The sequence below is a fragment of the Melanostigma gelatinosum genome (assembly GCF_949748355.1).
Source record: "Melanostigma gelatinosum genome assembly, chromosome: 23".
Taxonomy (NCBI): Eukaryota; Metazoa; Chordata; class Actinopteri; order Perciformes; family Zoarcidae; genus Melanostigma; species Melanostigma gelatinosum.
This window is the reverse complement of record NC_136656.1, coordinates 5,374,881-5,396,335: the sequence shown is the minus strand read 5'-3', so window position 1 is coordinate 5,396,335 and position 21,455 is coordinate 5,374,881. Positions and strand designations below refer to the sequence as shown.

The 21,455-nt window shown below is 46.1% G+C and overlaps 2 protein-coding genes across 3 annotated transcripts; both read left to right on the top strand.

The window, feature by feature from the left end:
* Window positions 1–1,685: 1,685 nt before the first annotated feature.
* LOC306796802 (uncharacterized protein) lies at window positions 1,686–7,113 on the top strand (the record flags this gene model as incomplete). Its single annotated transcript, XM_079295870.1, has 3 exons — window positions 1,686–1,761; window positions 3,513–6,751; window positions 6,895–7,113. The coding sequence occupies 3 exons, from the start codon at window positions 1,686–1,688 to the stop codon at window positions 7,111–7,113; spliced, it is 3,534 nt and encodes a 1,177-aa protein (XP_079151996.1).
* A 3,264-nt stretch (window positions 7,114–10,377) lies between these two features.
* slc7a7 (solute carrier family 7 member 7) lies at window positions 10,378–21,454 on the top strand. 2 transcript variants are annotated; one of them, XM_079296008.1, is made up of 11 exons: window positions 10,378–10,518; window positions 11,102–11,148; window positions 12,240–12,883; window positions 15,053–15,178; window positions 15,325–15,469; window positions 15,954–16,077; window positions 19,152–19,255; window positions 19,357–19,453; window positions 19,547–19,696; window positions 19,818–20,001; window positions 20,673–21,454. In XM_079296008.1, exons 3-11 carry the CDS (start codon window positions 12,391–12,393, stop codon window positions 20,738–20,740), a joined length of 1,491 nt encoding a protein of 496 aa, XP_079152134.1. In that variant the 5' UTR covers window positions 10,378–10,518; window positions 11,102–11,148; window positions 12,240–12,390; the 3' UTR covers window positions 20,741–21,454. The 2 variants fall into 2 exon arrangements, with proteins under 2 accessions (XP_079152134.1, XP_079152135.1); XM_079296009.1 differs by lacking the exon at window positions 11,102–11,148 and having other exon boundaries at window positions 10,399–10,518.
* The last annotated feature ends 1 nt before the right edge of the window (window position 21,455 follows it).

Here is a 21,455-nt window from a genome sequence, read left to right as displayed (position 1 = left end):
AACATTTACTTCAGATGTTTAAAAATGAACTTTCATTCAGTCTATGAATACTAAATTGGATGAGAAAAGATAAAATATGTGTAAATAAATAAAAAGTAACATATATAGTACTTTTACTGAACTGAAATTTTGACTTTAACTTAACGCAGTATTTTTAGTGTGGTATTGAGTAAATAATCTGACGATTTCTTCCACTTTTTTTTTACCACCACTTTTTTTTTAATGCTAAAAGCAACCTGTTGTTCGACTTTACATCACTATTTTCTGTTTGTTTCCAGGTGATGATTAAGCGAGATGAAGTGAGACACTTTATGTCCAAAACTCTAATCCTAGATAAACATGACAGTTATTTCCCCCCCCCCCTAAAGTCAAACAATGCCCTATTTTCTTACACAGCCTCTGAGTGGATATATGTATAATGTGAGACACCTACTTAAATATGGCCTCCCCTTCTCCTCCTCCTCCTCCTCTCCCACTTTTTTTTCTCTCTCTCTCTCTTTTATCCATTTCTCCACGTGGTACAGGAGTAAAGGCGGGGGGTGAAAGAGGGGCATTGTGCTGTGCTGCAGTGGATCCGGGGGTTCATAGTGAGAGAGGGGAGATGCTCACTCAACTGTGTCCAGCACGCCATTGTCAAAGATTCCCATCTATTCTCTGCCTTTTAAATAGAGCTCCAGTGTAAGATGGTTTTTTTTTGGGGGGGGGGGGGGTATTATACGCTTGGTGATAACACACAAAATACATCCATGTGGAATGGCTATGTGGCCCCGCTTGCACACAACTCACTGCACTGTTGTTGATAATTGGCCCTATGGAAATCAAATATTGCCGATTCATTCCTCATCTGGCACAGTAACACCGCTGGGAAGACGGATTTTTGACTTTGCAAGTCAATTATTATGGCTATGATTTCATTATTAATCCACTGAGAAGAAGTAAGTATAGCTTCAGTGCACCTGGGGCTCCTGAACAGATGTCACCTGATGGCTGAGCCACCTGTTAAGACTTATTTGAGACACATTGTTGCATCTTAATTTGACCATTAATTATGGTATATCTTTTAGGCATATCCTGAGCAAAAATAGCCGATTTGAACGCCCATTTCAATTTGTTTTTAAGCAATCCAACGGCTGTGACACCTAATTGTCATGTTTGATTGAAAGTTTATGGCTGCTGTGTGAGTGTGTAAAGAAAAATAAAGCTGGAGAGAAAGAGAGAACCGGGGAGGCTGTGTGTTACACGCCATTGAAATGCAAATATCATTGAAGAACAAGGAGTGGTTCTGTGTCTGTGTGTACGGCGTGTGTTTGTATGTGTGTGTGTGTGTGTCCCCTGTATGTGCATGCAGCGGGGTAGAGGAGGGGCGCAAATTGGACAAGTTTTTTGGGGGAGAAGAGACTTTAGAAAACAGCCACACACACGCATTCACAGCGGCTCCATGTGACACGGTGCGGACCTGCGGATTCCCAACACCTATTTATTTTTTGAAACTTTCGTTTCATTTCGAAGTGATCTTACACGAATTTAAATTGCCTTTTTTTTATCCCGGGACTGGCGTAACGTGCGCGTCTTTTGAACTTTAGACGCTTGGATGTTTTAAAGGAGCGCTCCCAAGTGCGCAAAAAACGTGCCTCCTGCCATTCAAGCGGCTGATGCCCCCCTCTCTGTCTGAGTCGCAGTGAATCATGTCACGCCGGAAGCAGAAGCGACCCCAGCATCTAGTTAACGCGGATCCGGGGGGCCCGAGGCTGCTATCTCACGGTGAGTAAACACATCTTTACGCGTGTGCATGCGGTTTTGTGTCTTAAATGTCTTGGAAGAGTGCAAACCGTCCTGCAACTTCACGGCGATCATCACAACACTGCAGGCACGGAATTCACTCTCGGCGTCTGACTATCGCCGGAGAGCTTAACAACAGCAAAAGTTTTGGTGTTCAGACGTAACCTGCAGGGATTTGTGTGCGCTATATATTGTGTGGTTTCCTGTCGATTGCGGCCATTTTCGCAAGTTTATTTACGCAGGGCCGCGTTCCACCGAACGCACCTGATTTTATTAGCAGACTTAACAAAAAAAAAGTTGAAGATCAGAGTTTGTCAACTGAAGAAACCCCTCCTGTTCAGCCATTCATTGTAATGGGCCCCACTAAATGGAAGCCTTTGGGCACTTTAGTCGGGGCCAATAAACGTGTCCCTGTGAAATGAATGGAGATTAACTAACATACATCTGTGGCCATTTTCATGTGCTGTTCGTCCCTGAAACCAACAGGCTGCTCAGCGCTGACTGCTGGAGGTCTTTGATTGGTATAGAGCACTCTCTTATTCGCTAACAATAAGGTGCATGGGTGGGGGGAGGGGAAGGGAAGGCAGTGTTTTTGGGAAAGATTAATCTTCCACCCTTCTATTCTCTTCTTTTGCTCTACGTCCATGCCTTTCTCTCTTATGCACCCCTCTTCCCCCATTTTCCACCTTCTCAATACTTTCCACCCCCATCTTTCTCCCTCTTTCTCACCCCCTCAGCCCTATTGACTGTATACTCCTACACAGTTGGGGGGGGGGGGCTCAGATGGATGAGAAGAAAAAGATTGCGAGGGGATCGAGAGATTGCTCTCTCGCACTTGTTCTTTGTTGCAGTAGGTCATATCTTCAAGTGCCTGCACCTAAGACTCCGAAGGTAAACTTCCACAAGAAATAAAGTTCAGCCGAGGAGATATTTTCGTGTTTGCTTCAGGTTTGTGATGAAGTCTCGCAGTGAAGGAATTTTACTGCGGTACAGTCTTTCATTCCATCACTATATCACTCCAGGAGGGAATAGTTAGTTTGTCTCTCCATTGTTGTTACCCTCCCCCCCCTTCTTTTTCTTTTACCCTTTCTCACTCTGTGCTCAAGATTCTGAAAGAATTTGACCCCCGAGCAGCAGAGGTGAGATTAGTTGACCAATCAGAGTGTCTGGACAGTGCCCAGAACCCTTAGCGTGGCCTGACCCTTGACCTCCACTGTGACGTAAGGGGGGAAGGGTGAATAGGGAGATGAAAGACGTAACTGCTGCGGGGAGGGGGGGGGGTGGGTTAAGAGGGGTTATGGGTTGTCTTGGTGATGCCCATTGTCCTCTAAAACGTGTTGCCATAGCAGCAAGGTGGTCTGTAAGCTTTTTTTTTGTGTGTGCAAGATGTTTGAGGAGTTTTGCTCCGGAGAGCACAGATTGAGACGAGACATTACAAAGACTCATAGACTGCAGAGTTTCCTCCACTTGTTTATTTGCTTGTTCAAGGCCATTTCCAAGCAGGCGTTTCCTTTGAAGTCGTTACAGGATCTTCTGGTACGCAAACTAAACTTGTAAACAATAATTGGAATCAATGAAATAAACTGTAACTGAAGTAGAGTGTTTTAATCAATTTACATACCTGGATGTGTGGGCTGATATTGGAGGCTGGGTTTTGCATAATAATGACCCTGCAAAGAAACAGAGTTTTTTATTTTGTTTTTTTTAATGTCCTTTTTTTTGTCAATCCTCAGATGATCATCTGGGCATGAAATCACCAGCCACATCTCTTGGCTCAGAAGTGACCTCGTCGGGTTCCTCCTCCTCATCCCCCACCTCTCTCCGAGACTGCCAGCCGCCTCTGGCCCCTCGCCCATCCCCTGGTGGGCTCCACGCGCCCTCCTTACCCAGCGAGAGCTCGCCTCCTCCCCACTGGCCCAGCCACATTGCCCCCTTCACCACCTCCCTCCCAAACACCCACTCTTCCCTCTCCCCAGACTTTCCTCACCCCTCACTGTCATCCCAGACTCACTCACCTCCTCCCCTGGGTCAAACCTCAGGTTCCCACAGCCTGTCCCACCAAGGGAACTCTCACTCCACCATGACGTCCCCACCGATGGGCAGCTCAGCCACCACCACTACCTCCTCCTCTTCCTCCTCCTCGTCTTCTCAGTTTGTGCCGCTGCACCGCGACAGCGCCAGTCCAGGTCATCAGCAGCCCTCCAGCTCCCCGGGGCACCAGGGACAGATCCATGTGTCGCCAACCCTGGCAGTACTCCTAGAGGAGCTGAGGGTTTTACAGCAGAGGCAAATCCACCAGATGCAGATAACAGAGGAGATCTGTAGGCACGTTTTGAGGCTCGGCGGCGCCGTCTTTGGCCAAGATAACACACAGGCCAGTGGGGACAGCAACCGGAAGTCTAAAGGAGCAGCATCTTCCTCACCAACACACCGCTCCACTGCCACACCAGTATCCACAGCCTCATTGCTTTTGACTGGGCTTCCATCTTCCCTCTTTCCCCAGCCCTCTGTCTCTAAATCAGGTGCTTCACATGTCAATGGCAGCAGAGCTCAGTCCTCCTCTACCTCATCTATTTCATCCAATATCAGCTCCTCTGTAGCCTCCCTGCACCCTCTGTCCTTGTCGCTGGGCCTACCGCCGCGCTACCTCCACGAGAAATCATCCAACACCTCCTCGTTTGGTCAAAGCAATGGTATCAGTTTCCAGACTCCTCCCCTTCCTACCACCAGCCACTCCCAGGATCTCCAGCCCAGCTCCTCTCTGGGCTCTGCCTCCTCTGCAGGACGTCCTCAACATATGTGCCGTTTTTGTGGGAAGGTGTTAAGCAGCGATTCATCACTCCAGATCCATCTGAGGTCGCATACAGGCGAAAGGCCCTATCAGTGTCCAGTCTGCTTGAGCCGTTTTACAACCAGGGGAAACCTGAAAGCCCATTTCTTGCGACACAGAGAGCAGAACCCAGAGCTGTCCCTCTCCCTGCTGCCACCAGCATTATCAGATCTACCACTGAGTGTTCCTGTCCCGACCCAGAGGAGAAGAAAACGGCGAGCCGACGATGACGAGTCATTTAATGGAGTGAAAGGAAGCGTTCCAGGGATGGCAGAGAACATGGCTTTAGGGTTCCTGTCGGGTGCATCCGCCCGGCCCTCGCCTTCCTCTCTACCTCTGCCGCCGTCGGTGGACATGGCGTTGTTATCCACCGCCCACTCACTGCTACAGCTGAACAGAGCCTCGGCTGCAGCTGCTGCCAACGCATCCAGCTCTGGACTGCCTTCTTCCTCCTCCTCCATGGGCAGCCAGTTCAAAGGAGCAAAGCAGCAGCAGCAGCGATTTGATGAAAACACACCACCTCACTCTGCCCTCCATACAGCCTCCCCGTACTCCCAACTGGCCCACCTCCCCAAGATTCTCTTCCCTGAAGGTACCTCCCCTCACCACCTTGCACTTCTCCGGCCCCCAGGCCATCCATCCGCCTCGCACCTCACTTCGCCTCATCAGCTTCCCTTCCCGTTTCCACCTTTCCCCAAACCATCAACCTCTTCATCCTCTCCCACCACCTCTACCCAGACTTCAGACACCTCCAAGTTGCAGCGCCTTGTCCAGAAGCTTGAAAAGGGGGCCTCTTCTTCCTTCAGCTCCGCACAAACCCTCGCTGAAGCACATGGCGACACACACGGCCACGACCTGTCCACCACTTCCAGCGCCTATCGCAGGGAAATGTTGGCTGCCCTCGGCCTGAGCCCAAGTACCAGCCAGGGAGTCTCAGGCACGACCATGACTACTCATTCTCTGCCTAGCGGCCAGGCTGCTAATCAGTGTGGAGTGTGTCTGCGAGTCCTCAGCTGCCCCAGAGCGCTGCGCTTGCACCAAGCCACGCATCTGGGAGAGCGCCCGTTCCCTTGTAAGCTGTGTGGTCGTTCCTTCTCCACGAAGGGAAGCCTCAGAGCCCACCTGGCCACTCACCGCGCAAGACCGGCTAACTCCCGCGCCTTGAACTCCTGCCCGTTGTGCCCACGCAAATTCACCAACGCCTTGGTTCTTCAGCACCATATCCGCCTGCACCTGGGAGGGCAAATCCCTCCTGATGGAGACATGCCAGCTGAAGACGCAGAAGAAACGGAGAACGCTGTCTTCAATGAGCGTGAGAATAACTCCCCTTCTAAAACGCAACAACTCCTTCCTCTGGCCTTAACAACACGCTCCAAGTCTCCAATTGATGCTCTGAACTCAGGGTCCACTTCTAAGAAGTCCACAGCTGCTGATGCCACTTCTGTGAAGACAGAGGAATCAGAGGGCTCAACACCCAGTGTTAGCCCACCCCTGACCCGTAATCCCCCCCCAGTGGGAGCCGAGGACCCCCTGCGTCTGAGAAACAACACCCTCGCTGATGGTAGCCCCATGAACTCTGAGGAGACCCACGCTGACCCGGGCAGCACCAGCCCTTTAAAAGCACCCGTAGCTAGTTCTCATCCAGCTGCAGTGAATGGAGACGCGGAGGCAGATGACACTCCTCTATCGCTCTGTGTTTCAAAGCCTCGAGTAGACAGTGAGACGCTGGATACGGGGGTTAATAACGATGAAGCCTGCTCCGCAGACAAACCTATCACGAGTCCGGATTCTAGCCCCAAACCGCCAGCTGCAAATGCTTCTCCTGCACTCACCCCCCCTGCCAGCCCCAAAGCTACCCCCGACGCAGAAGAGGCCTGTGGCAGTGTACCACAGGAGGCACAAGAGACAGATGCTGCCCAGAGCAATGGCAAGAGTGAGACCGCCACACCCGGAGAGCCTTTGCCAGTCCCGGAGCCGGAGCCGGAGAAGGACGCTCCAATGGAGGAGGGTAGTAGCGTGCAAGAAAAGCCTGCAGAGGACCCAGAGCCCTCTGTCCCAGCACCAGCTCCGCCTCCTCGCTCTGACAAACCCTACAGCTGCTCCCAGTGTGGAAAGGCATACGCCAGCCGTAGCGGACTTAAGGTAAGGGTTAAGGATATTGTGGATTTGTATGTTGTAATATGATTTTTTTTTTTGAAGTGGAAATACATTTTTATGTCAATTAAAGATGTCATCCTTCTGGACTTGTGAATAACTGGCTATTGTGTCGTTTCTCTCGTCAACAGGGCCACATGAAAACTCACCCTGGAGCATTGACCAACACCCCTTCCAAGGCTCAAACCAATGACACAGACATTGTGGAGGATCGCAGCTCACATGCAACCAATAAGAATCGGGTAACGAAGGAAGAAGAGCAGGGATTGGCTAAATCCCCCGAGAAAGGTGACGGCACAGATCCTCCACCAATCAGTGTGGCGGGCGAGCCTATGGACACGACTATGTAGAGTTAGTTTCGTTAAGTGGCTGCAGTCAGTCTTTAAGAAGGGTCCTGACAAGGGAATGTATTTTTTTTTTTGATAGAATGAGAATCGTTTTCTAGCGTTATTGATTCTAATTCATGTTTACCTTTTGTATTCGGTAGATCGGTCTAGTTTGTGTTGTGGTCCCATTGCAAGAGATTTGTGAATGTGGTGTCTTAGCGATGTATTTTTGTATTTCAAAGACCACAGTGAGGCCTTATCTTACACACTTCACAGAATTGTCACAATGAGAATTAATTGTTTGCTCTTTTGTTTTTCTTTTTTTTTTGCTGACTCCTATTTTCAGCACATACTGTATAAGCTGATTTGAATAAGAGGGACGGGCCAGCATTTCACGAGGTTAACTCCATACCAAAACAGGCCAAAAATTTGTACGGGCCAATGTTTGTAAATTTGTGCTTCCTTTTCCATTTAATGCCTTTTTATTGTTACTTTCTTCTTTCCTTTTTGTTTCATGCCATGCTGCTCAAAGCATGTTTCTGATGTGCTGACTTGCACTGTGTCCTGTGCTGACGAAACATCTTAAACACGTTAGCAATGATGATAACCACGATGACGATAATGATGATGGCGATGATTGTGTTACTACTTTTGTGAACAGTCCTGGTACTTCTAGCTGTAAAATTTGCTGATACTGATGATTGTAAAAGTTTTTTTTCTTGTTGACGCTATCTGGAGTGTCAAACTGCCAATAAGGATGAGCCCTGTCCGTTATAGTCTCTTCCTTTATCCCCCCCCCCCCTCTAGCCCCTGCTCTCCTCTCTCAAAGCACTTGAGAGTTTTCTGCTCCTGCAGAAATTGTCTGCACTCACTGCAGTCCTGCTTTGCCCAGTTTAGTATTTGTATGCTTTGTAAACCCTTTTCTTGTAGCAATGACAACATATGTTCCCATCCCACCCATGTGATGTACAAAAGATAAATAAAACAACGGTGAGGAGAAGTTTGTTGCTCGTCTGTGGGGTTTTTTTTGGGGTTCAGTTTCAGCCTGCTTCTTTGTGAATTCATGCATCTGTTTAAGTATTCTGTTTGCATGACTCCTATTCTGTGTGTGCCTGCATGTACGCTGTTGGTCAGCTTGCTTGTTTGTTCCAGCCCTTGGCGTGTCTGGATCGGGGGTCCCTTTGTCTGGGGCGCTGGGCTAGCTGTCGCCTAATTCTGCCTTTTTTTGCCTTCAGTGTCTTTTAATATGTTTCAGTTCCCCGTGTGTGTGTGTGTGTGTGTGTGAAAAGGATAATCAGAGCCTGTATGAGTGTGATTGAGGGTGCAGCTGTAGAGGCCACCACCTCCCCCCCACCCCCCCCCCCCCCCTGCCTTTCCCTCCCCTCTCTGTGTGTCATACGCTCTTTCATACGCACTCGCTTTCATTTTCTCTTTCATTTCTCTCCCTCACTCTTTTTGCTCACCCCTGTACTCCCCCCACACCCCCCCCCTCCTCCCACCCCATGTAATGAGCTGACACACAGGAAGCTCTAATCCTCACACAATGCCACCCCTCTTCCCCCCCCCCCTCCCCTCCCAAGTGACTGGGAGCGGGACAGGGGGCAACAGGGACCAACCTGGCCCAGCTGTCCCCAAAATGGCTGCCTTTAATCCCTCCAGTTTTTTTTTTTTTTGCCTACAGGGCCTTCTGAAACCATGACAACTGGTAACCAAGGAAAAGAATGCTCAGGGCAGGGAGCGGGACAAAAGGAGTGAAAGGAGCCATGTGTGAGAAGTTTGTCCACATGCGTTCGTGGGCGACAAGAGACGTGTCTCAATCAAAAAACTAGAAAAAGGACAGAAAGGAGTCATTTTAATAGTTTTCTTTATAAGAAGGGAGGCGGTGGAGATGGAGGTGGATGCAAAAGTCCACAGGTGTGAAAGAGATGGCTGATCACACTTCACATTAATCAACTCTGTAGACATTTTGTCCTCCCTACTGCAGATGATTGATGTAATCATCTGCAGGAGGGAGGACTAAATGTTTTGGAGGTGTTAAATGTCATGCAATATGCATATTTAGTCTACAATTATAAGAAGAATCAACACCATTTGGAAGACAAAGACGTTGTTCATTCACACTTTGGCCATTGATGAAGGTGATTTTGGTAATTACAGCTGCCGCTCAACTAATGTGAAGGATTCACAGAGTCAGGGAGTTTTTGCTTAAAGTGTGTTTGACACCAATTTTAACACTTAACAAGTTACGGCATTGATGAGCAGAATATAAACATTTAGTAATTATGAGTGTGTTTATTCATGCATTTGTCAACTCCTCCAAGTGGAGGCTGCTGTACGAACAGAAAATGAATGAGAGTAAAGTAAAACTTCATTTGATTTATGACAAATACTGTACATTAAAACACTTGAAAACATGCCGGTAACTACAATATAAACCAGCTATTAAGTTTAAAAAAATAATAATTTAAATCCACAAGAGGGCGCTATGGCCCAAAGGTCATCCATCAAACAAGGGAAATCATTTGACAGCACCACTCAAAACTGTTTGATTTGCATTATTTTCCTCTGACATGATGATTCCATCATTATTACTTTTATCCTGCACAGCATATGAACATCATTGTGTTCTTTGTTGTTTTTTTTCCATTTATTTTATTGGTGGAAGAAGTAAAGATCATTGAGCTTGTCAAAGCAGGAATAAACTACCTGACAGCAATGTGATAATGGCTGAGAATAGTTTTTAAAAATCAGCAAGTGTTACTTTGTATACTGCTGTGTAGCTTAATCTACAATAATATGTCATATTTTATTTGTTGAATGTAGTGAGTAACAAGTATATTTCCTTCTGAAATGTAGCTGAGTATAAAGTAATAAAATGAGTAAAAGTACCTCAAAAAGAATACTTATGTAGCCTACAGTTCTTCAATAGGTTATACTGTGAGTGAGTTTACAACTCATCTCATTGTTTCATAATCATAACAACATGATATCTCTAAACGCATTACCTCGCTGTTATATTCATTCCAACATTAATCAAAAGAATACCAGCGATCGTTCACGTCCTCTACCGATGATTAAACTTGATGCGCGCGATAATCTAATTAAAACCCCTTTAATTCTGATCACTCACTTAGAATGCAATGCAATTAACCTCCCCCCCCTCCCCCCCCCCGTATGACTCGTACATAAATCCACAAGCACATCAGCTGAGAAACACAGAGGTGCGCTGCAGAGCAAAGTCAAAACCAGAGGAAGCAGCTGCGTAAAGACGGAGGAGGAAGACGCACGGAGCAGATCATTTCGACTGTAACAGAGAGGAACAACAACGAGAGAGGGAGTTGGCGAGGAAGAGGTGAACGCGATTAGACTATTCCACATTATTTGGGATCGAGCCGGACACACCAGGAGAGTGAAACGCGTCTGGAGAAGGTGAGTCCCCCCCCCCCCCTCCCCAAAAAAAGCAGCTGCTTCTATTTGACAGTACAGCAACAGGGCTTTTTCCTGGTATGTGCACTGATACGAGATAAATACACTCAAGTTTACAACGCAGTCTATTTGTCATTCATCAACATGTGATGTCAGCCCACGTGTGCCTTGCCATTTCAATCCAAAGTCAAACTCGTAAAGTGACTAAAGATGCTCTTAGATTTAGCCGATGAAATTATTATTTTAAAGGGTAGAAAGGGAACTCTTTGACAGCCAGTGCAACAAGTTACAGACATCCTGCACCCTGATTTACCACTGTCATCTTTTAGATATAATTAAAAAAAAACCCTCATGATAATAAAAAGGTTCGTTTCAATGATCCCTGAAAAGAAAAGCAGCTGAATCCTTTAAACCCAACCGTGAGAGGATTTGTTTTTTGAGCCAGGATGTAACCTTGAGTAACTCAAGAAGAACTACTTATCAGCAGCTCGTGGACCTTGCACTGTCTATAAGAGCCTTGCCTCTCGCTGTCTGTGGCACGCGTTTGATCACATGCGGCTCAATCGGCTGTCCTCCTTCTCTGCAGTCACTCCTCTGCGAACCCACGTGTTGTTGATCTGCTGCGGCCTCAAGGTATCTGAACTTTTCAGTCGCTTATCTCTATATTTAGTCTTTAATTCTCACACTTTCCAGTTAAATCGGCAGTAAATCTCACCCGTTTAATCATTTACTTACTTAGCATCCTCTGCCGACTCATGATCATATTTACTTTACATCTACACGCACACACTGTATCTCAGAGGTATTCCCGTGTTTCTAAGCTCTGTTTGTTTGATCGATCTCTGCTCTCAAGAAAACGCTAGAAGACATATTTGGGGATTTGAAGGTGAAAGGTCACCTGGGTTTAAACTTTGATATGTTTGATTGAAAAGAGACAGTTTTTAGAAGGTCGGAAAACGTACAGTTGAAACAGTTTTAAATGAAAACATAAATTCATAGACGCCAATTTGTCCTGAAGATCTTAACGTAATATCACCGCAATCTTGGCCTCGATGCAGCACTCCCTTTCTCATTCAAAGCTCCATCAACAGATTGTTCAATTTAAGTCAGCTAATATGTCATTTTTTGTTTGTGCTTGTACATTAGAGGCACATTAGGTTATTAAAAAGACAGTCATGCAGAAAGGTGAATGAGCTGTCCTTCATGTTTCTCTCTCATCATCAAACTCCATACACGCTGAGGCGGATGAACTTTGGAAAACATGTGACCGGCCACTGTGCTGACACTCTCAAACTCGGCACGTGTGTGTGTGCGTGCGTGTGTGTGTGTGTGTGTGTGTGTCGGCGGTTTGGTGGGCATGCTAGGAGTCTAAATGTTTGTGCGTCTCAGTCGGTCATTCTTTCTCGGCTAGTGTGGTTACTAATGATGAGCCGGTGTTTTCAGGCATGTGGCGTGTTTGCTCCCCTCTGTCAATACACTCAACCTTAAAAGGCCATTTGCTGTGCGGCCTAATGGCTCTCCAATCCACAAAACTGCCCTCAAATCCAACAGTGTCCGCAGCAGTTTGGTGATTCTTTTTTTGCCATGTTTGTTCCCACATTAGCGCCCTTTGCATGTAAATATGTTTTCGTCTGACTAGATTTGGGACAGGATTGAAACGCAAGTATTTGCTGTGTGTTGCCATGGTAACAGCATCACTGATATGACCCGTGTTCCTTCCACAGATGGCAGGAGATGATCACAGATAACTGGGGCGAAAAAGTTAAGTCTTCTGTCGCACGTCAAGGCGAGAATCTCTTTCAATTGTTGACTGAAATCTCAGAAAAGAGTTCCTCGTTTTGCTAAATCAAGCGATAAAGCACCGAAACACGAACAATGGCGTCCAACAGCCCCGCCCCAACGCAAGAGGAGAACAACGGCGGCCCCTCATCTGCGAAGTCTGAGTGCCCGGACGAGTCCATGAAGCTGAAGAAGGAGATCACCCTCCTGAACGGCGTCTGCCTGATCGTGGGGAACATGATCGGCTCGGGGATCTTCGTCTCGCCCAAGGGCGTCCTCATCCACAGCGCGTCCTACGGCCTCTCTCTGGTGGTGTGGACCGTCGGAGGGATCTTCTCCGTGTTCGGGGCCCTGTGCTACGCCGAGCTGGGGACCACCATCACCAAGTCGGGGGCCTCCTACGCCTACATCCTGGAGGCCTTCGGGGGTTTCATGGCCTTCATTCGCCTATGGACGTCGCTGCTGATCATCGAGCCGACCAGCCAGGCCATCATAGCCATCACGTTCTCCAACTACATGGTGCAGCCCATCTTCCCCACCTGTATAGCTCCATACTCGGCCAACAGGCTTCTGGCTGCTGGATGCATATGTAAGTACACATCTGGAGTGTATGTGTGTGTGTGTGTGTGTGAATGAGTGAGAAAAAAATATAAGCTGAGTATGGGTTCGAGTGACATAGAGACAATGACGATGTGTGCCAGAGTCAGCTTCCCCATCTAAAAGAGAGCATGTGAGCTTTATAGACTAGAGAAGTGAAAGATGGTGACACCACTGCTGCAGTCAGCAGGTCTGTGGCAGAAAGAAGAGGAACTGAGCGAACCCTAAAACTTGTGCACCACATTATGGAAGAGTAAGGGGAAAAGCCATTTTACTCAATCTCAGATTTAGAAACCCCGGCATGATGTCTCGCACGTGACGACCTGAGGCACGACTTTTTTTGGCGTGGTTATGGGAACAGTAACAAAGTGTTCTTAGAAGGCGAGATAAACGCAGCACAGATTGCCGAGGTAACTAGAACACAATGGTACCGGGAAAGAGCAACGCTGACAAACTGAATTAATCAAACCAATAAGAAATTCACGAAACCGCTCACCGAGGCAACCGAGCACAAAGAGATGAATACCAACGCTCAGGCAACCGGACAACTGAGACAAGAAGGTTATCTCATACAGACAAGCCTTGATGTTCAAGATAAACAAATGCACACTGTGCTACGTTTGCAATTAATAGCATTCATTCGTCCACCCACTCGTGCATGCATGAGCACACTTGTGCCATGCACTGATAAGCAGAGCTCAAGATGAGAGGCTGATAGCAGTGAGGTAAAGTCCTGCAGGGAGACTCTGACCTCAACACCAATAAAAATATGATAGCATCGTCAAAGGTTCAACAAAACGAAGTAAAAATGTTGATTCAAATCAACTTTTTACAATCTCATTTTAAATCAAATATCTAGACTCGCATATTTTGAAATGGTAACTCCAGATGTTTACGTCACATCTTTGGACCCTCTTGCTTCGCTATGTAACGTAGTCACTGCAAAGGACCATAATGCATTGCAACGTATCAGAAAAGCAGATTTGGCTCAACTTTGACAAAAACGTGAGTTCACAGTTAATGAGCAACTGAGCGAGTTTTTAAAAGATCTCCATTTCACTTCACATCTGGACCATATTTGACCGCCGCTACCAGTCAGCCGGCATTCCCAAACCCGATCTCACACCTCCCACCCTTCTAACCTTTCACTGTCAACACACCACGCCTCCACCTCTGTGTGGCGAGGCCTCCGTCTCCATCGCTCACCACCGGTCGCCGCTGTCCGGGGCCGTGTGTGTTTTGCTGTGCTTGACCGGGCCTCCTGTTGGGAAACGGACCTGTTATGATCCTCCACCTGTCAAAGTGGTGGAAGGCGATAGTTGTTATGATTCGTCCCCTCACTGCGGATGACGGCGGTCAACGTGGAGGAGACGGCGGTGACGTAATCCCGCTTCGGTCTCTTCTTTAAACATCTGGTGGATGGAGGGTCACTGTGGAGCGATAAGAGAGCGGGGAGCGCTTTGACGCTGTGAACTTGGAGATAAAAAAAAATGCGTCCACTCAGCAGGTTTGCAGGTGAGTTTGTTTTATCAGTGCTTTCGAGACTTGTGGAGTCAGGAGGAGGATTTACACAAGAGGAAATGCGTTTATGTCAAGGTGGGCCTTCATTCAAAAAAGAGCAAACGTGCCACATTTATGGCCCTGAAGGGCTCGTTTGCTGATAAGAGGCCAAAGAGAGATAAGTCACGGAAAGAAGCACGAAAACATGTTTCCCAAAAACGTCAACGCTGCTCTAAGTGAAGGAGGGCAATAAGGAAAAAGTCACAGTTGGGAGCACTTTTTTTTTAAATAAGTCACTGGTCAATAAGTAGAAACCGTCACAAATCACCAACCTTGAACAGACATATACAACGTCGTCAGATAAATCCTTTGAAGCTTTGCAAACTGTACTAAGACTGTACACTTGTGCAGTAGTGTGTGTGTGTGTGTGTGTGCTGCACTCAGCTGTTTCCTCAACTGAAAAATAACAGGCCAGTCTGCTTGAGTCAGCAGCAGCGTTTCCTTAAATCAGCCATACTCTCACATGCTGGCACACACTCAGTGTACAGAGCAAATGTCCCCCACTGACACTGTTAAAGGATTTGTTTGTGTGTGTGAGTAACATATATATATATATATATATATATATATTTATGCTTTGGTTTGCTTCCACTTACCTCAGGTTTGCTGACCTTCGTGAACTGTGCCTATGTAAAGTGGGGCACCAGGGTGCAGGACTTCTTCACCTACGCCAAAGTCATCGCTCTCATCGCCGTCATCATCACTGGCCTGGTGAAGATGGGACAAGGTCACTAACCAGAACACCCAAAATATCTTAAAGATTTAACAATACCAAAGCTAATGCTTAGAAGCAAAAAAAAAAAAGCAGACTTTTATACACAACATACAAGGTATGAATGAGTCAAATTAAATGGTTACGTTGGTGTTTTCCAGGTCACACACAGAACTTTGACGGGATGTTTGAAGGCTCGTCTCAGGATCCGGGACACATTGCTCTGGCTCTGTACTCTGCTCTGTTCTCCTACTCGGGATGGGACACCCTCAATTTTGTCACAGAGGAGATCAAGAACCCAGAGAGGTGAGGATAATACACTTGTTGCAGTTAATCTCGTGTGATTTATTCACGATGAATTCCAAAAGGAAATGCTTTCTTTCCGGTGCAATCATAAAACATAACGCTGCAGGGCACGGGTTGCCAGTTCTGCTGTGATTTGATCAACACTCGTGGCATTTACTTCCTGAAATGTCAGTCAATTAGAAACAATCCCATCCTAATTGAGAGTACGTCTGAGCCTCTTGGTGTGATTCCCACAGCATTGATCAAATGGAGCAAGACTACTACACATGTGATTGGATCACAAGCCTCTCCCGGAGTTCCCAGGCAGATTAAGTGACAAACACCCCCCAATTTATCACAATCCCCATCCTCCCCCTTCCTCCCCTCGACCACGGGGTCAATCTGCTCTCGACCCCACAGACTGAATCTCACACGCTTCATGCATTAAAGCCTTCGCATCTCATCTCTTTTGCTTCCCTCTGCCGTTTGCTCGCGTGAACTACAGGAATCTGCCACTGGCCATCGCCATCTCCATGCCCATCGTCACCGTGATCTACATCCTGACCAACGTGGCCTACTACGCCATCCTCCCCATGAACGCAATCTTGTACAGCGATGCTGTGGCTGTGGTAGGTGCATATGTTATCCTCAATAACCGACTTCACTTTGGGTCTTCATTCATCAAGCCTCACACATCCTCTCTCTCTCTCTCTCTCTCTCTCTCTCTCTCTCTCTCTCTCTCTCTCTCTCTCTCTCTCTCTCTAAGAAAGCTTTAACCACATTAAACTTAGCTTGATTAAATGTCAGGTCTCTGTCAGGAAAAACATTTTTAATCAATGATTTTATTGTTGGGCACAAACTGGAGTTGCTGTTTTATTTAATGATTATCTTCAATGCAAGCAGATGTCCTTTGGTCATTTTAGTTCTTTTGAATATGTGGCTCTGAATTCCACTCGAGCTTTATTCCTAAACATTTACAGACCGCCTAAATACTGTGCAACCTTCTTTGATGAGTTTACTGAACTGCTGTCTGTAATCTGTGTTGATTTTGACTGTGTTGTTATTGTTGGTGACTTTAATATCCATGTTGATAATCCCCAGGACAGAGAGTCCATAGAACTATGTGGTGTCCTTGATAACTATGATCTGACTCAGCATGTGACAGGACCCACCCACAACAGGGGGCTCTCTGGACCTAATCATCACCAAAGGCGTAAACATTTCCAAGGTTGCTGTGACTGATGTTGCACTCTCTGATCATTTCTGTGTTTTCTTTGAGAGTGCAATCTCCTTGCACACAAATGTCCAAACCAAGGTTGTGACAAAGCGTTACATCTCTGAAAACACCAGTGAACTATTTATTCAGAAGTTCTCCTCCACACCAGCCCTCTCTTGCCTCTCAGTCAATGAGCTTGTAGATGGCTTCAATTTTAAAGTTAAAAATATTATTGATGCCATTGCACCCACTAAAGTGAAGGTTGTCTCGGGTAAGCAAAGATCTCCTTGGAGAAATGCTACGCTGGTCAGAATAGAGAAACGAGAGTGTCGGAAAGCTGAGCGCAGGTGGCGAAAAACTAATCTCCAGGTTCACTGTGACATCTATAAAGAGAGACTTCGCAATTATAATTTGGAACTTAGAAATGCAAAGTAGTCATTCTTCTCTGACATCATAACCAAAAACAAGAACAATACACGCGCCTTATTTGCTACCGTCGACAGGCTAACAAACCCTCCAGTGTCGGTAGCTGCTGAGCTCCAATCCACCTGGGCATGCAATCAATTTGCCTCCTTTTTTACTGACAAAATTCAGAAAATTAGACAAGCAGTCAGTGCCTCCACACCAACCACAGGATATGTGTTGTCCCGATCTCTGAATAACATCCATTCAAATATCATGACACAATTTCATTCAATCGACCGTAGAAGCCTAGAAGACATTATACAACATCTGAAGTCATCCTCCTGCTGCTTGGATATTCTACCAACACACTTTTTCAAAAATATTTCAAACTGCATGACCACTGATCTCTTACATATTGTAAACACATCCCTTCTCTCAGGTGTCTTCCCACAAGCCCTAAAAACTGCAGTTATTAAACCACTCCTAAAGAAGGCTAGTTTAGACTCCGCAACGATGAAAAATTATAGGCCAATATCAAACCTCCCATTTTTAAGTAAAATAATTGAAAAAGCGGTTTTCCAACAGCTGACCAACTTCTTGGCCGTAAATAACTGCTTTGATGTTTTCCAGTCAGGCTTTCGACAGCACCACAGTACTGAAACTGCTCTTGTTAAGGTTTTCAACGACATCCACTTGAACATAGACAATGGCAGAAGTTCAGTCTTAGTGTTAATGGATCTCAGTGCTGCATTCGACACGGTCGACCATGCCATACTCCTAGAAAGACTAAAAATCTGGGTGGGACTCTCTGGCACAGCACTTAACTGGTTTGAATCCTACTTGAAGGGCCGAGAATACTCTGTCTGTCGCTGATTACACATCAGAGCTGACTAAAATGACATGTGGTGTTCCCCAAGGTTCAATACTGGGGCCTCTTCTGTTCAACATCTACATGCTTCCACTAGCTCAGATTATGGAAAACAACAAAGTGTGTTATCATAATTATGCAGACGACACACAAATCTACATAACTATGTCACCAGGGGACTATAATCCCATACAAGGGCTGGGTAACTGCATTGAACAAATAAACAACTGGATGTGCCAGAATTTTCTTCAATTAAACAAAGATAAAACAGAAGTAATTGTTTTTGGTACCAAGGACGAACAATTGAAAATCACCGCTCAGCTTCAATCACTGATGTTAAAACCCACAAACCAAGCCAGAAATCTAGGTGTAGTTATGGATTCAGACCTCAACCTGTACAGCCATATCAAGACAATTACAAAATCAGCCTACTATCACCTGAAGAATATATCAAGGATTAGAGGACTTATGTCTCAACAGGATTTGGAAAATCTTGTCCATGCATTTATCTTCAGCAGACTGGACTACTGTAACGGTGTGTTTACAGGTCTCTGTAAAAAATCCGTCAGAAAGCTGCAGCTGATTCAGAACGCTGCAGCTCGAGTCCTCACTAAGACCAGGAGGGTGGATCACATCACTCCAGTTCTGAGGTCTTTGCACTGGCTTCCTGTCCAACAAAGAATTGACTTTAAAATCCTGCTGTTGGTTTACAAAGCACTGAATGGTTTAGGGCCAAAATACATCTCTGATCTGCTGCTACCTTATGAACCATCCCGACCCCTCAGGTCGTCTGGGACCGGTCTACTTTCTGTTCCCAGAGTCAGAACTAAACATGGAGAAGCAGCGTTCAGTTTTTCTGCTCCACATATCTGGAACAAAGTGCCAGAAAGCTGCAGGTCTGCTGAGACCCTCAGCTCATTTAAATCAAGATTGAAGACTTTTCTGTTTGCTGCTGCCTTCAATTGAACCACATTCAATTCATATATTCATCAATTTCCTGCATTTCTGCATTTTACTACTGTATTTTATTTCTTACACTGTTTTTAAATTTTTTTAAAAATGTTTTAATGCAATGAATGTTCTTAATTGTTTTTAAATCTCCTTTTCTTTTGCCTTATGTTTTGATGCTTTTAATGGTTTTATGTGAAGCCCTTTGAATTACCTTGTTGTTGAAATGTGCTATACAAATAAACTTGCCTTGCCTCTCTCTCCAGACGTTTGCAGACCAGGTGTTTGGTGTCATGAACTGGACCATTCCCTTGGCTGTGGCTCTTTCCTGCTTCGGAGGACTCAACGCCTCCATCCTGGCTTCCTCCAGGTCAGTGACTATTTTAACTTTTTTACTTCATCCCTGCGTTATGAGCACCCTGCCCATCACTCATCACCCCTTCTGTTGCATATTTCTGTGTCTCTTAAAAGGCTGTTCTTCGTGGGCTCCAGAGAGGGCCACCTGCCCGACTCCCTGTGCATGATCCACGTCCACCGCTACACTCCCGTACCCGCCCTGCTCTTCAACGTCAGTTTCATTTAATCCCACTGTTGCATCTTTCAGAGAGCCTTCCCCACATTTTGCAGTCTGACTTACAATGTTTCTTGTCTGCCTCTGCAGGGCCTCATGGCTCTGATATACCTGTGTGTAGAGGACGTCTTCAGGCTGATCAACTACTACAGCTTCAGCTACTGGTTCTTTGTGGGTCTGTCCATTTTGGGGCAACTGTATCTGCGCTGGAAGCAGCCGGACAGAAAGAGGCCACTCAAGGTAAGAAGCAGAACCAGAGATAGCTTTTGAAAGGGGCTATGAATACAACGTTTACAGACGTGCACACTCATGTTTCCTTGCTTACAGTATTTGACCGTCATCTCACCTCTTCCTTCCTCAGCTCAGCCTCTTCTTCCCCATCGTTTTCTGTGTGCTCTCGGTCTTCCTGGTGGTGGTGCCGCTCTACAGTGACACCGTCAACTCCCTGATCGGCATCGGCATCGCCCTGTCGGGAGTGCCCGTCTACTTCCTCTGCGTCTACACTCCGGCCAATAAGAGGCCACAGCGGCTACGGCGCCTCATTGGTAAGATGAAGCTGCAGGATTCTCTCGTCGCTTTTAAATATTACAACATATCTCAAACTCAAATAACCTAAATATTTAAATAAAGCATTTTTTTGTAGTGGGGTGAGAGGGTAAAGGGCAGTGCAAAAAATCGATCATTTGATTGAGGGTTGAAGATGAGGGTTAATGCAGATTATGAACCTGAGGCAGGAGAAAAGGAAACGAGACTTATCTTAACTTGTGTCGGTCCAACAAAGAAGAGGAAGTCCACAGTCTCATCCGAGGTCTCAGAGACAGTTGAACAAGATTCAACCAAACCTGCTCCGGGTATCAGCGCTCACAGGAGTCCAGAAAATCCAGCCGGTTCTGGGAACAACTGCCACTCCGTTTACTTTAATACGCAACACTGTTTGTCTTTAAGCTTTGTTATCTCCTCCTTCAGTCACTCTCACTCCTCTGTTCTCCTCCATGCTGTCTTCGTTAGTCTCCCCTTCCCCCAGCTCACAGGTGTGTCTCATCTGTCTCCTCACGTTTCCGTCAAGGTTGGAAAAGGGCTATTCTGTACTTTTTCCTCAACCAGATATCACAGCTGCAAAGTACTTTGCATCACGCATGACGTCAACTGCAATTCAAGTAGGTTTCAGTCTAACAATAGATGAATTTAACCCGTCTCCCGTCTCCATCTCTTTCAGCTCAAGCCGGCGTGCTGATTCAGAAGGTGTGCTACTCTGTTGTGACTGAAATGGACAAGTCAGAGTAGATGTTTGGTTTCAGCACCGTGCACCTGCACTCGTCGCGGCCAGCCGCCTCAGCGAGGCCTCGCTGGTCGAAACACTTGGGCTTGAGCTGGACCCCGCTCTCTGACAGTGATCATGTCAATGAATGTATGAATGATGGCGCCCGGGTGCTTGTTGGCGAGACTTCACTCTAGCCAACTGAGACTTCGGAGGACATTTTTAATGCACTCCTGAAGAAGTCGACACCTCTTTCCATCACAGAACTGTACGTATTAGTCGAGAAATTATTTAATTGACATATCAAGACAAGTATTTTGTGTGAGATTACATGCGTGTAACACCTTTTTTGATTTTACTGGAAGGTTGTAAATTATTATTCTGGTTAAATTGTTTAAGTGCAGCTTCGAAACTGAAAGAATTGCTAAGCATAGAAAGAGCCGTATTATTATTTTCACAAAAAAAATCAAGCAGTATCAGAGATTAGAATATAATAAACTATTTTATGATATGTTCCCACATTCACTAATGTGGAGGGAAGGGTTCATAAAACGTTTTATACAGTCTAGTGAAGGGCTATTTTTACACTAATTGACTCAAACACGGGCTGTGAAATGTGAAAGACTGTTGGATGGTTGAGCTGAAAACATGTATTTATCATAAAATTACTTATTGACAACTTGAATGTACTCAATTATTTCTTTCTGCTTGAAGGACGTTTACTGGGAAGTGAATCAATAT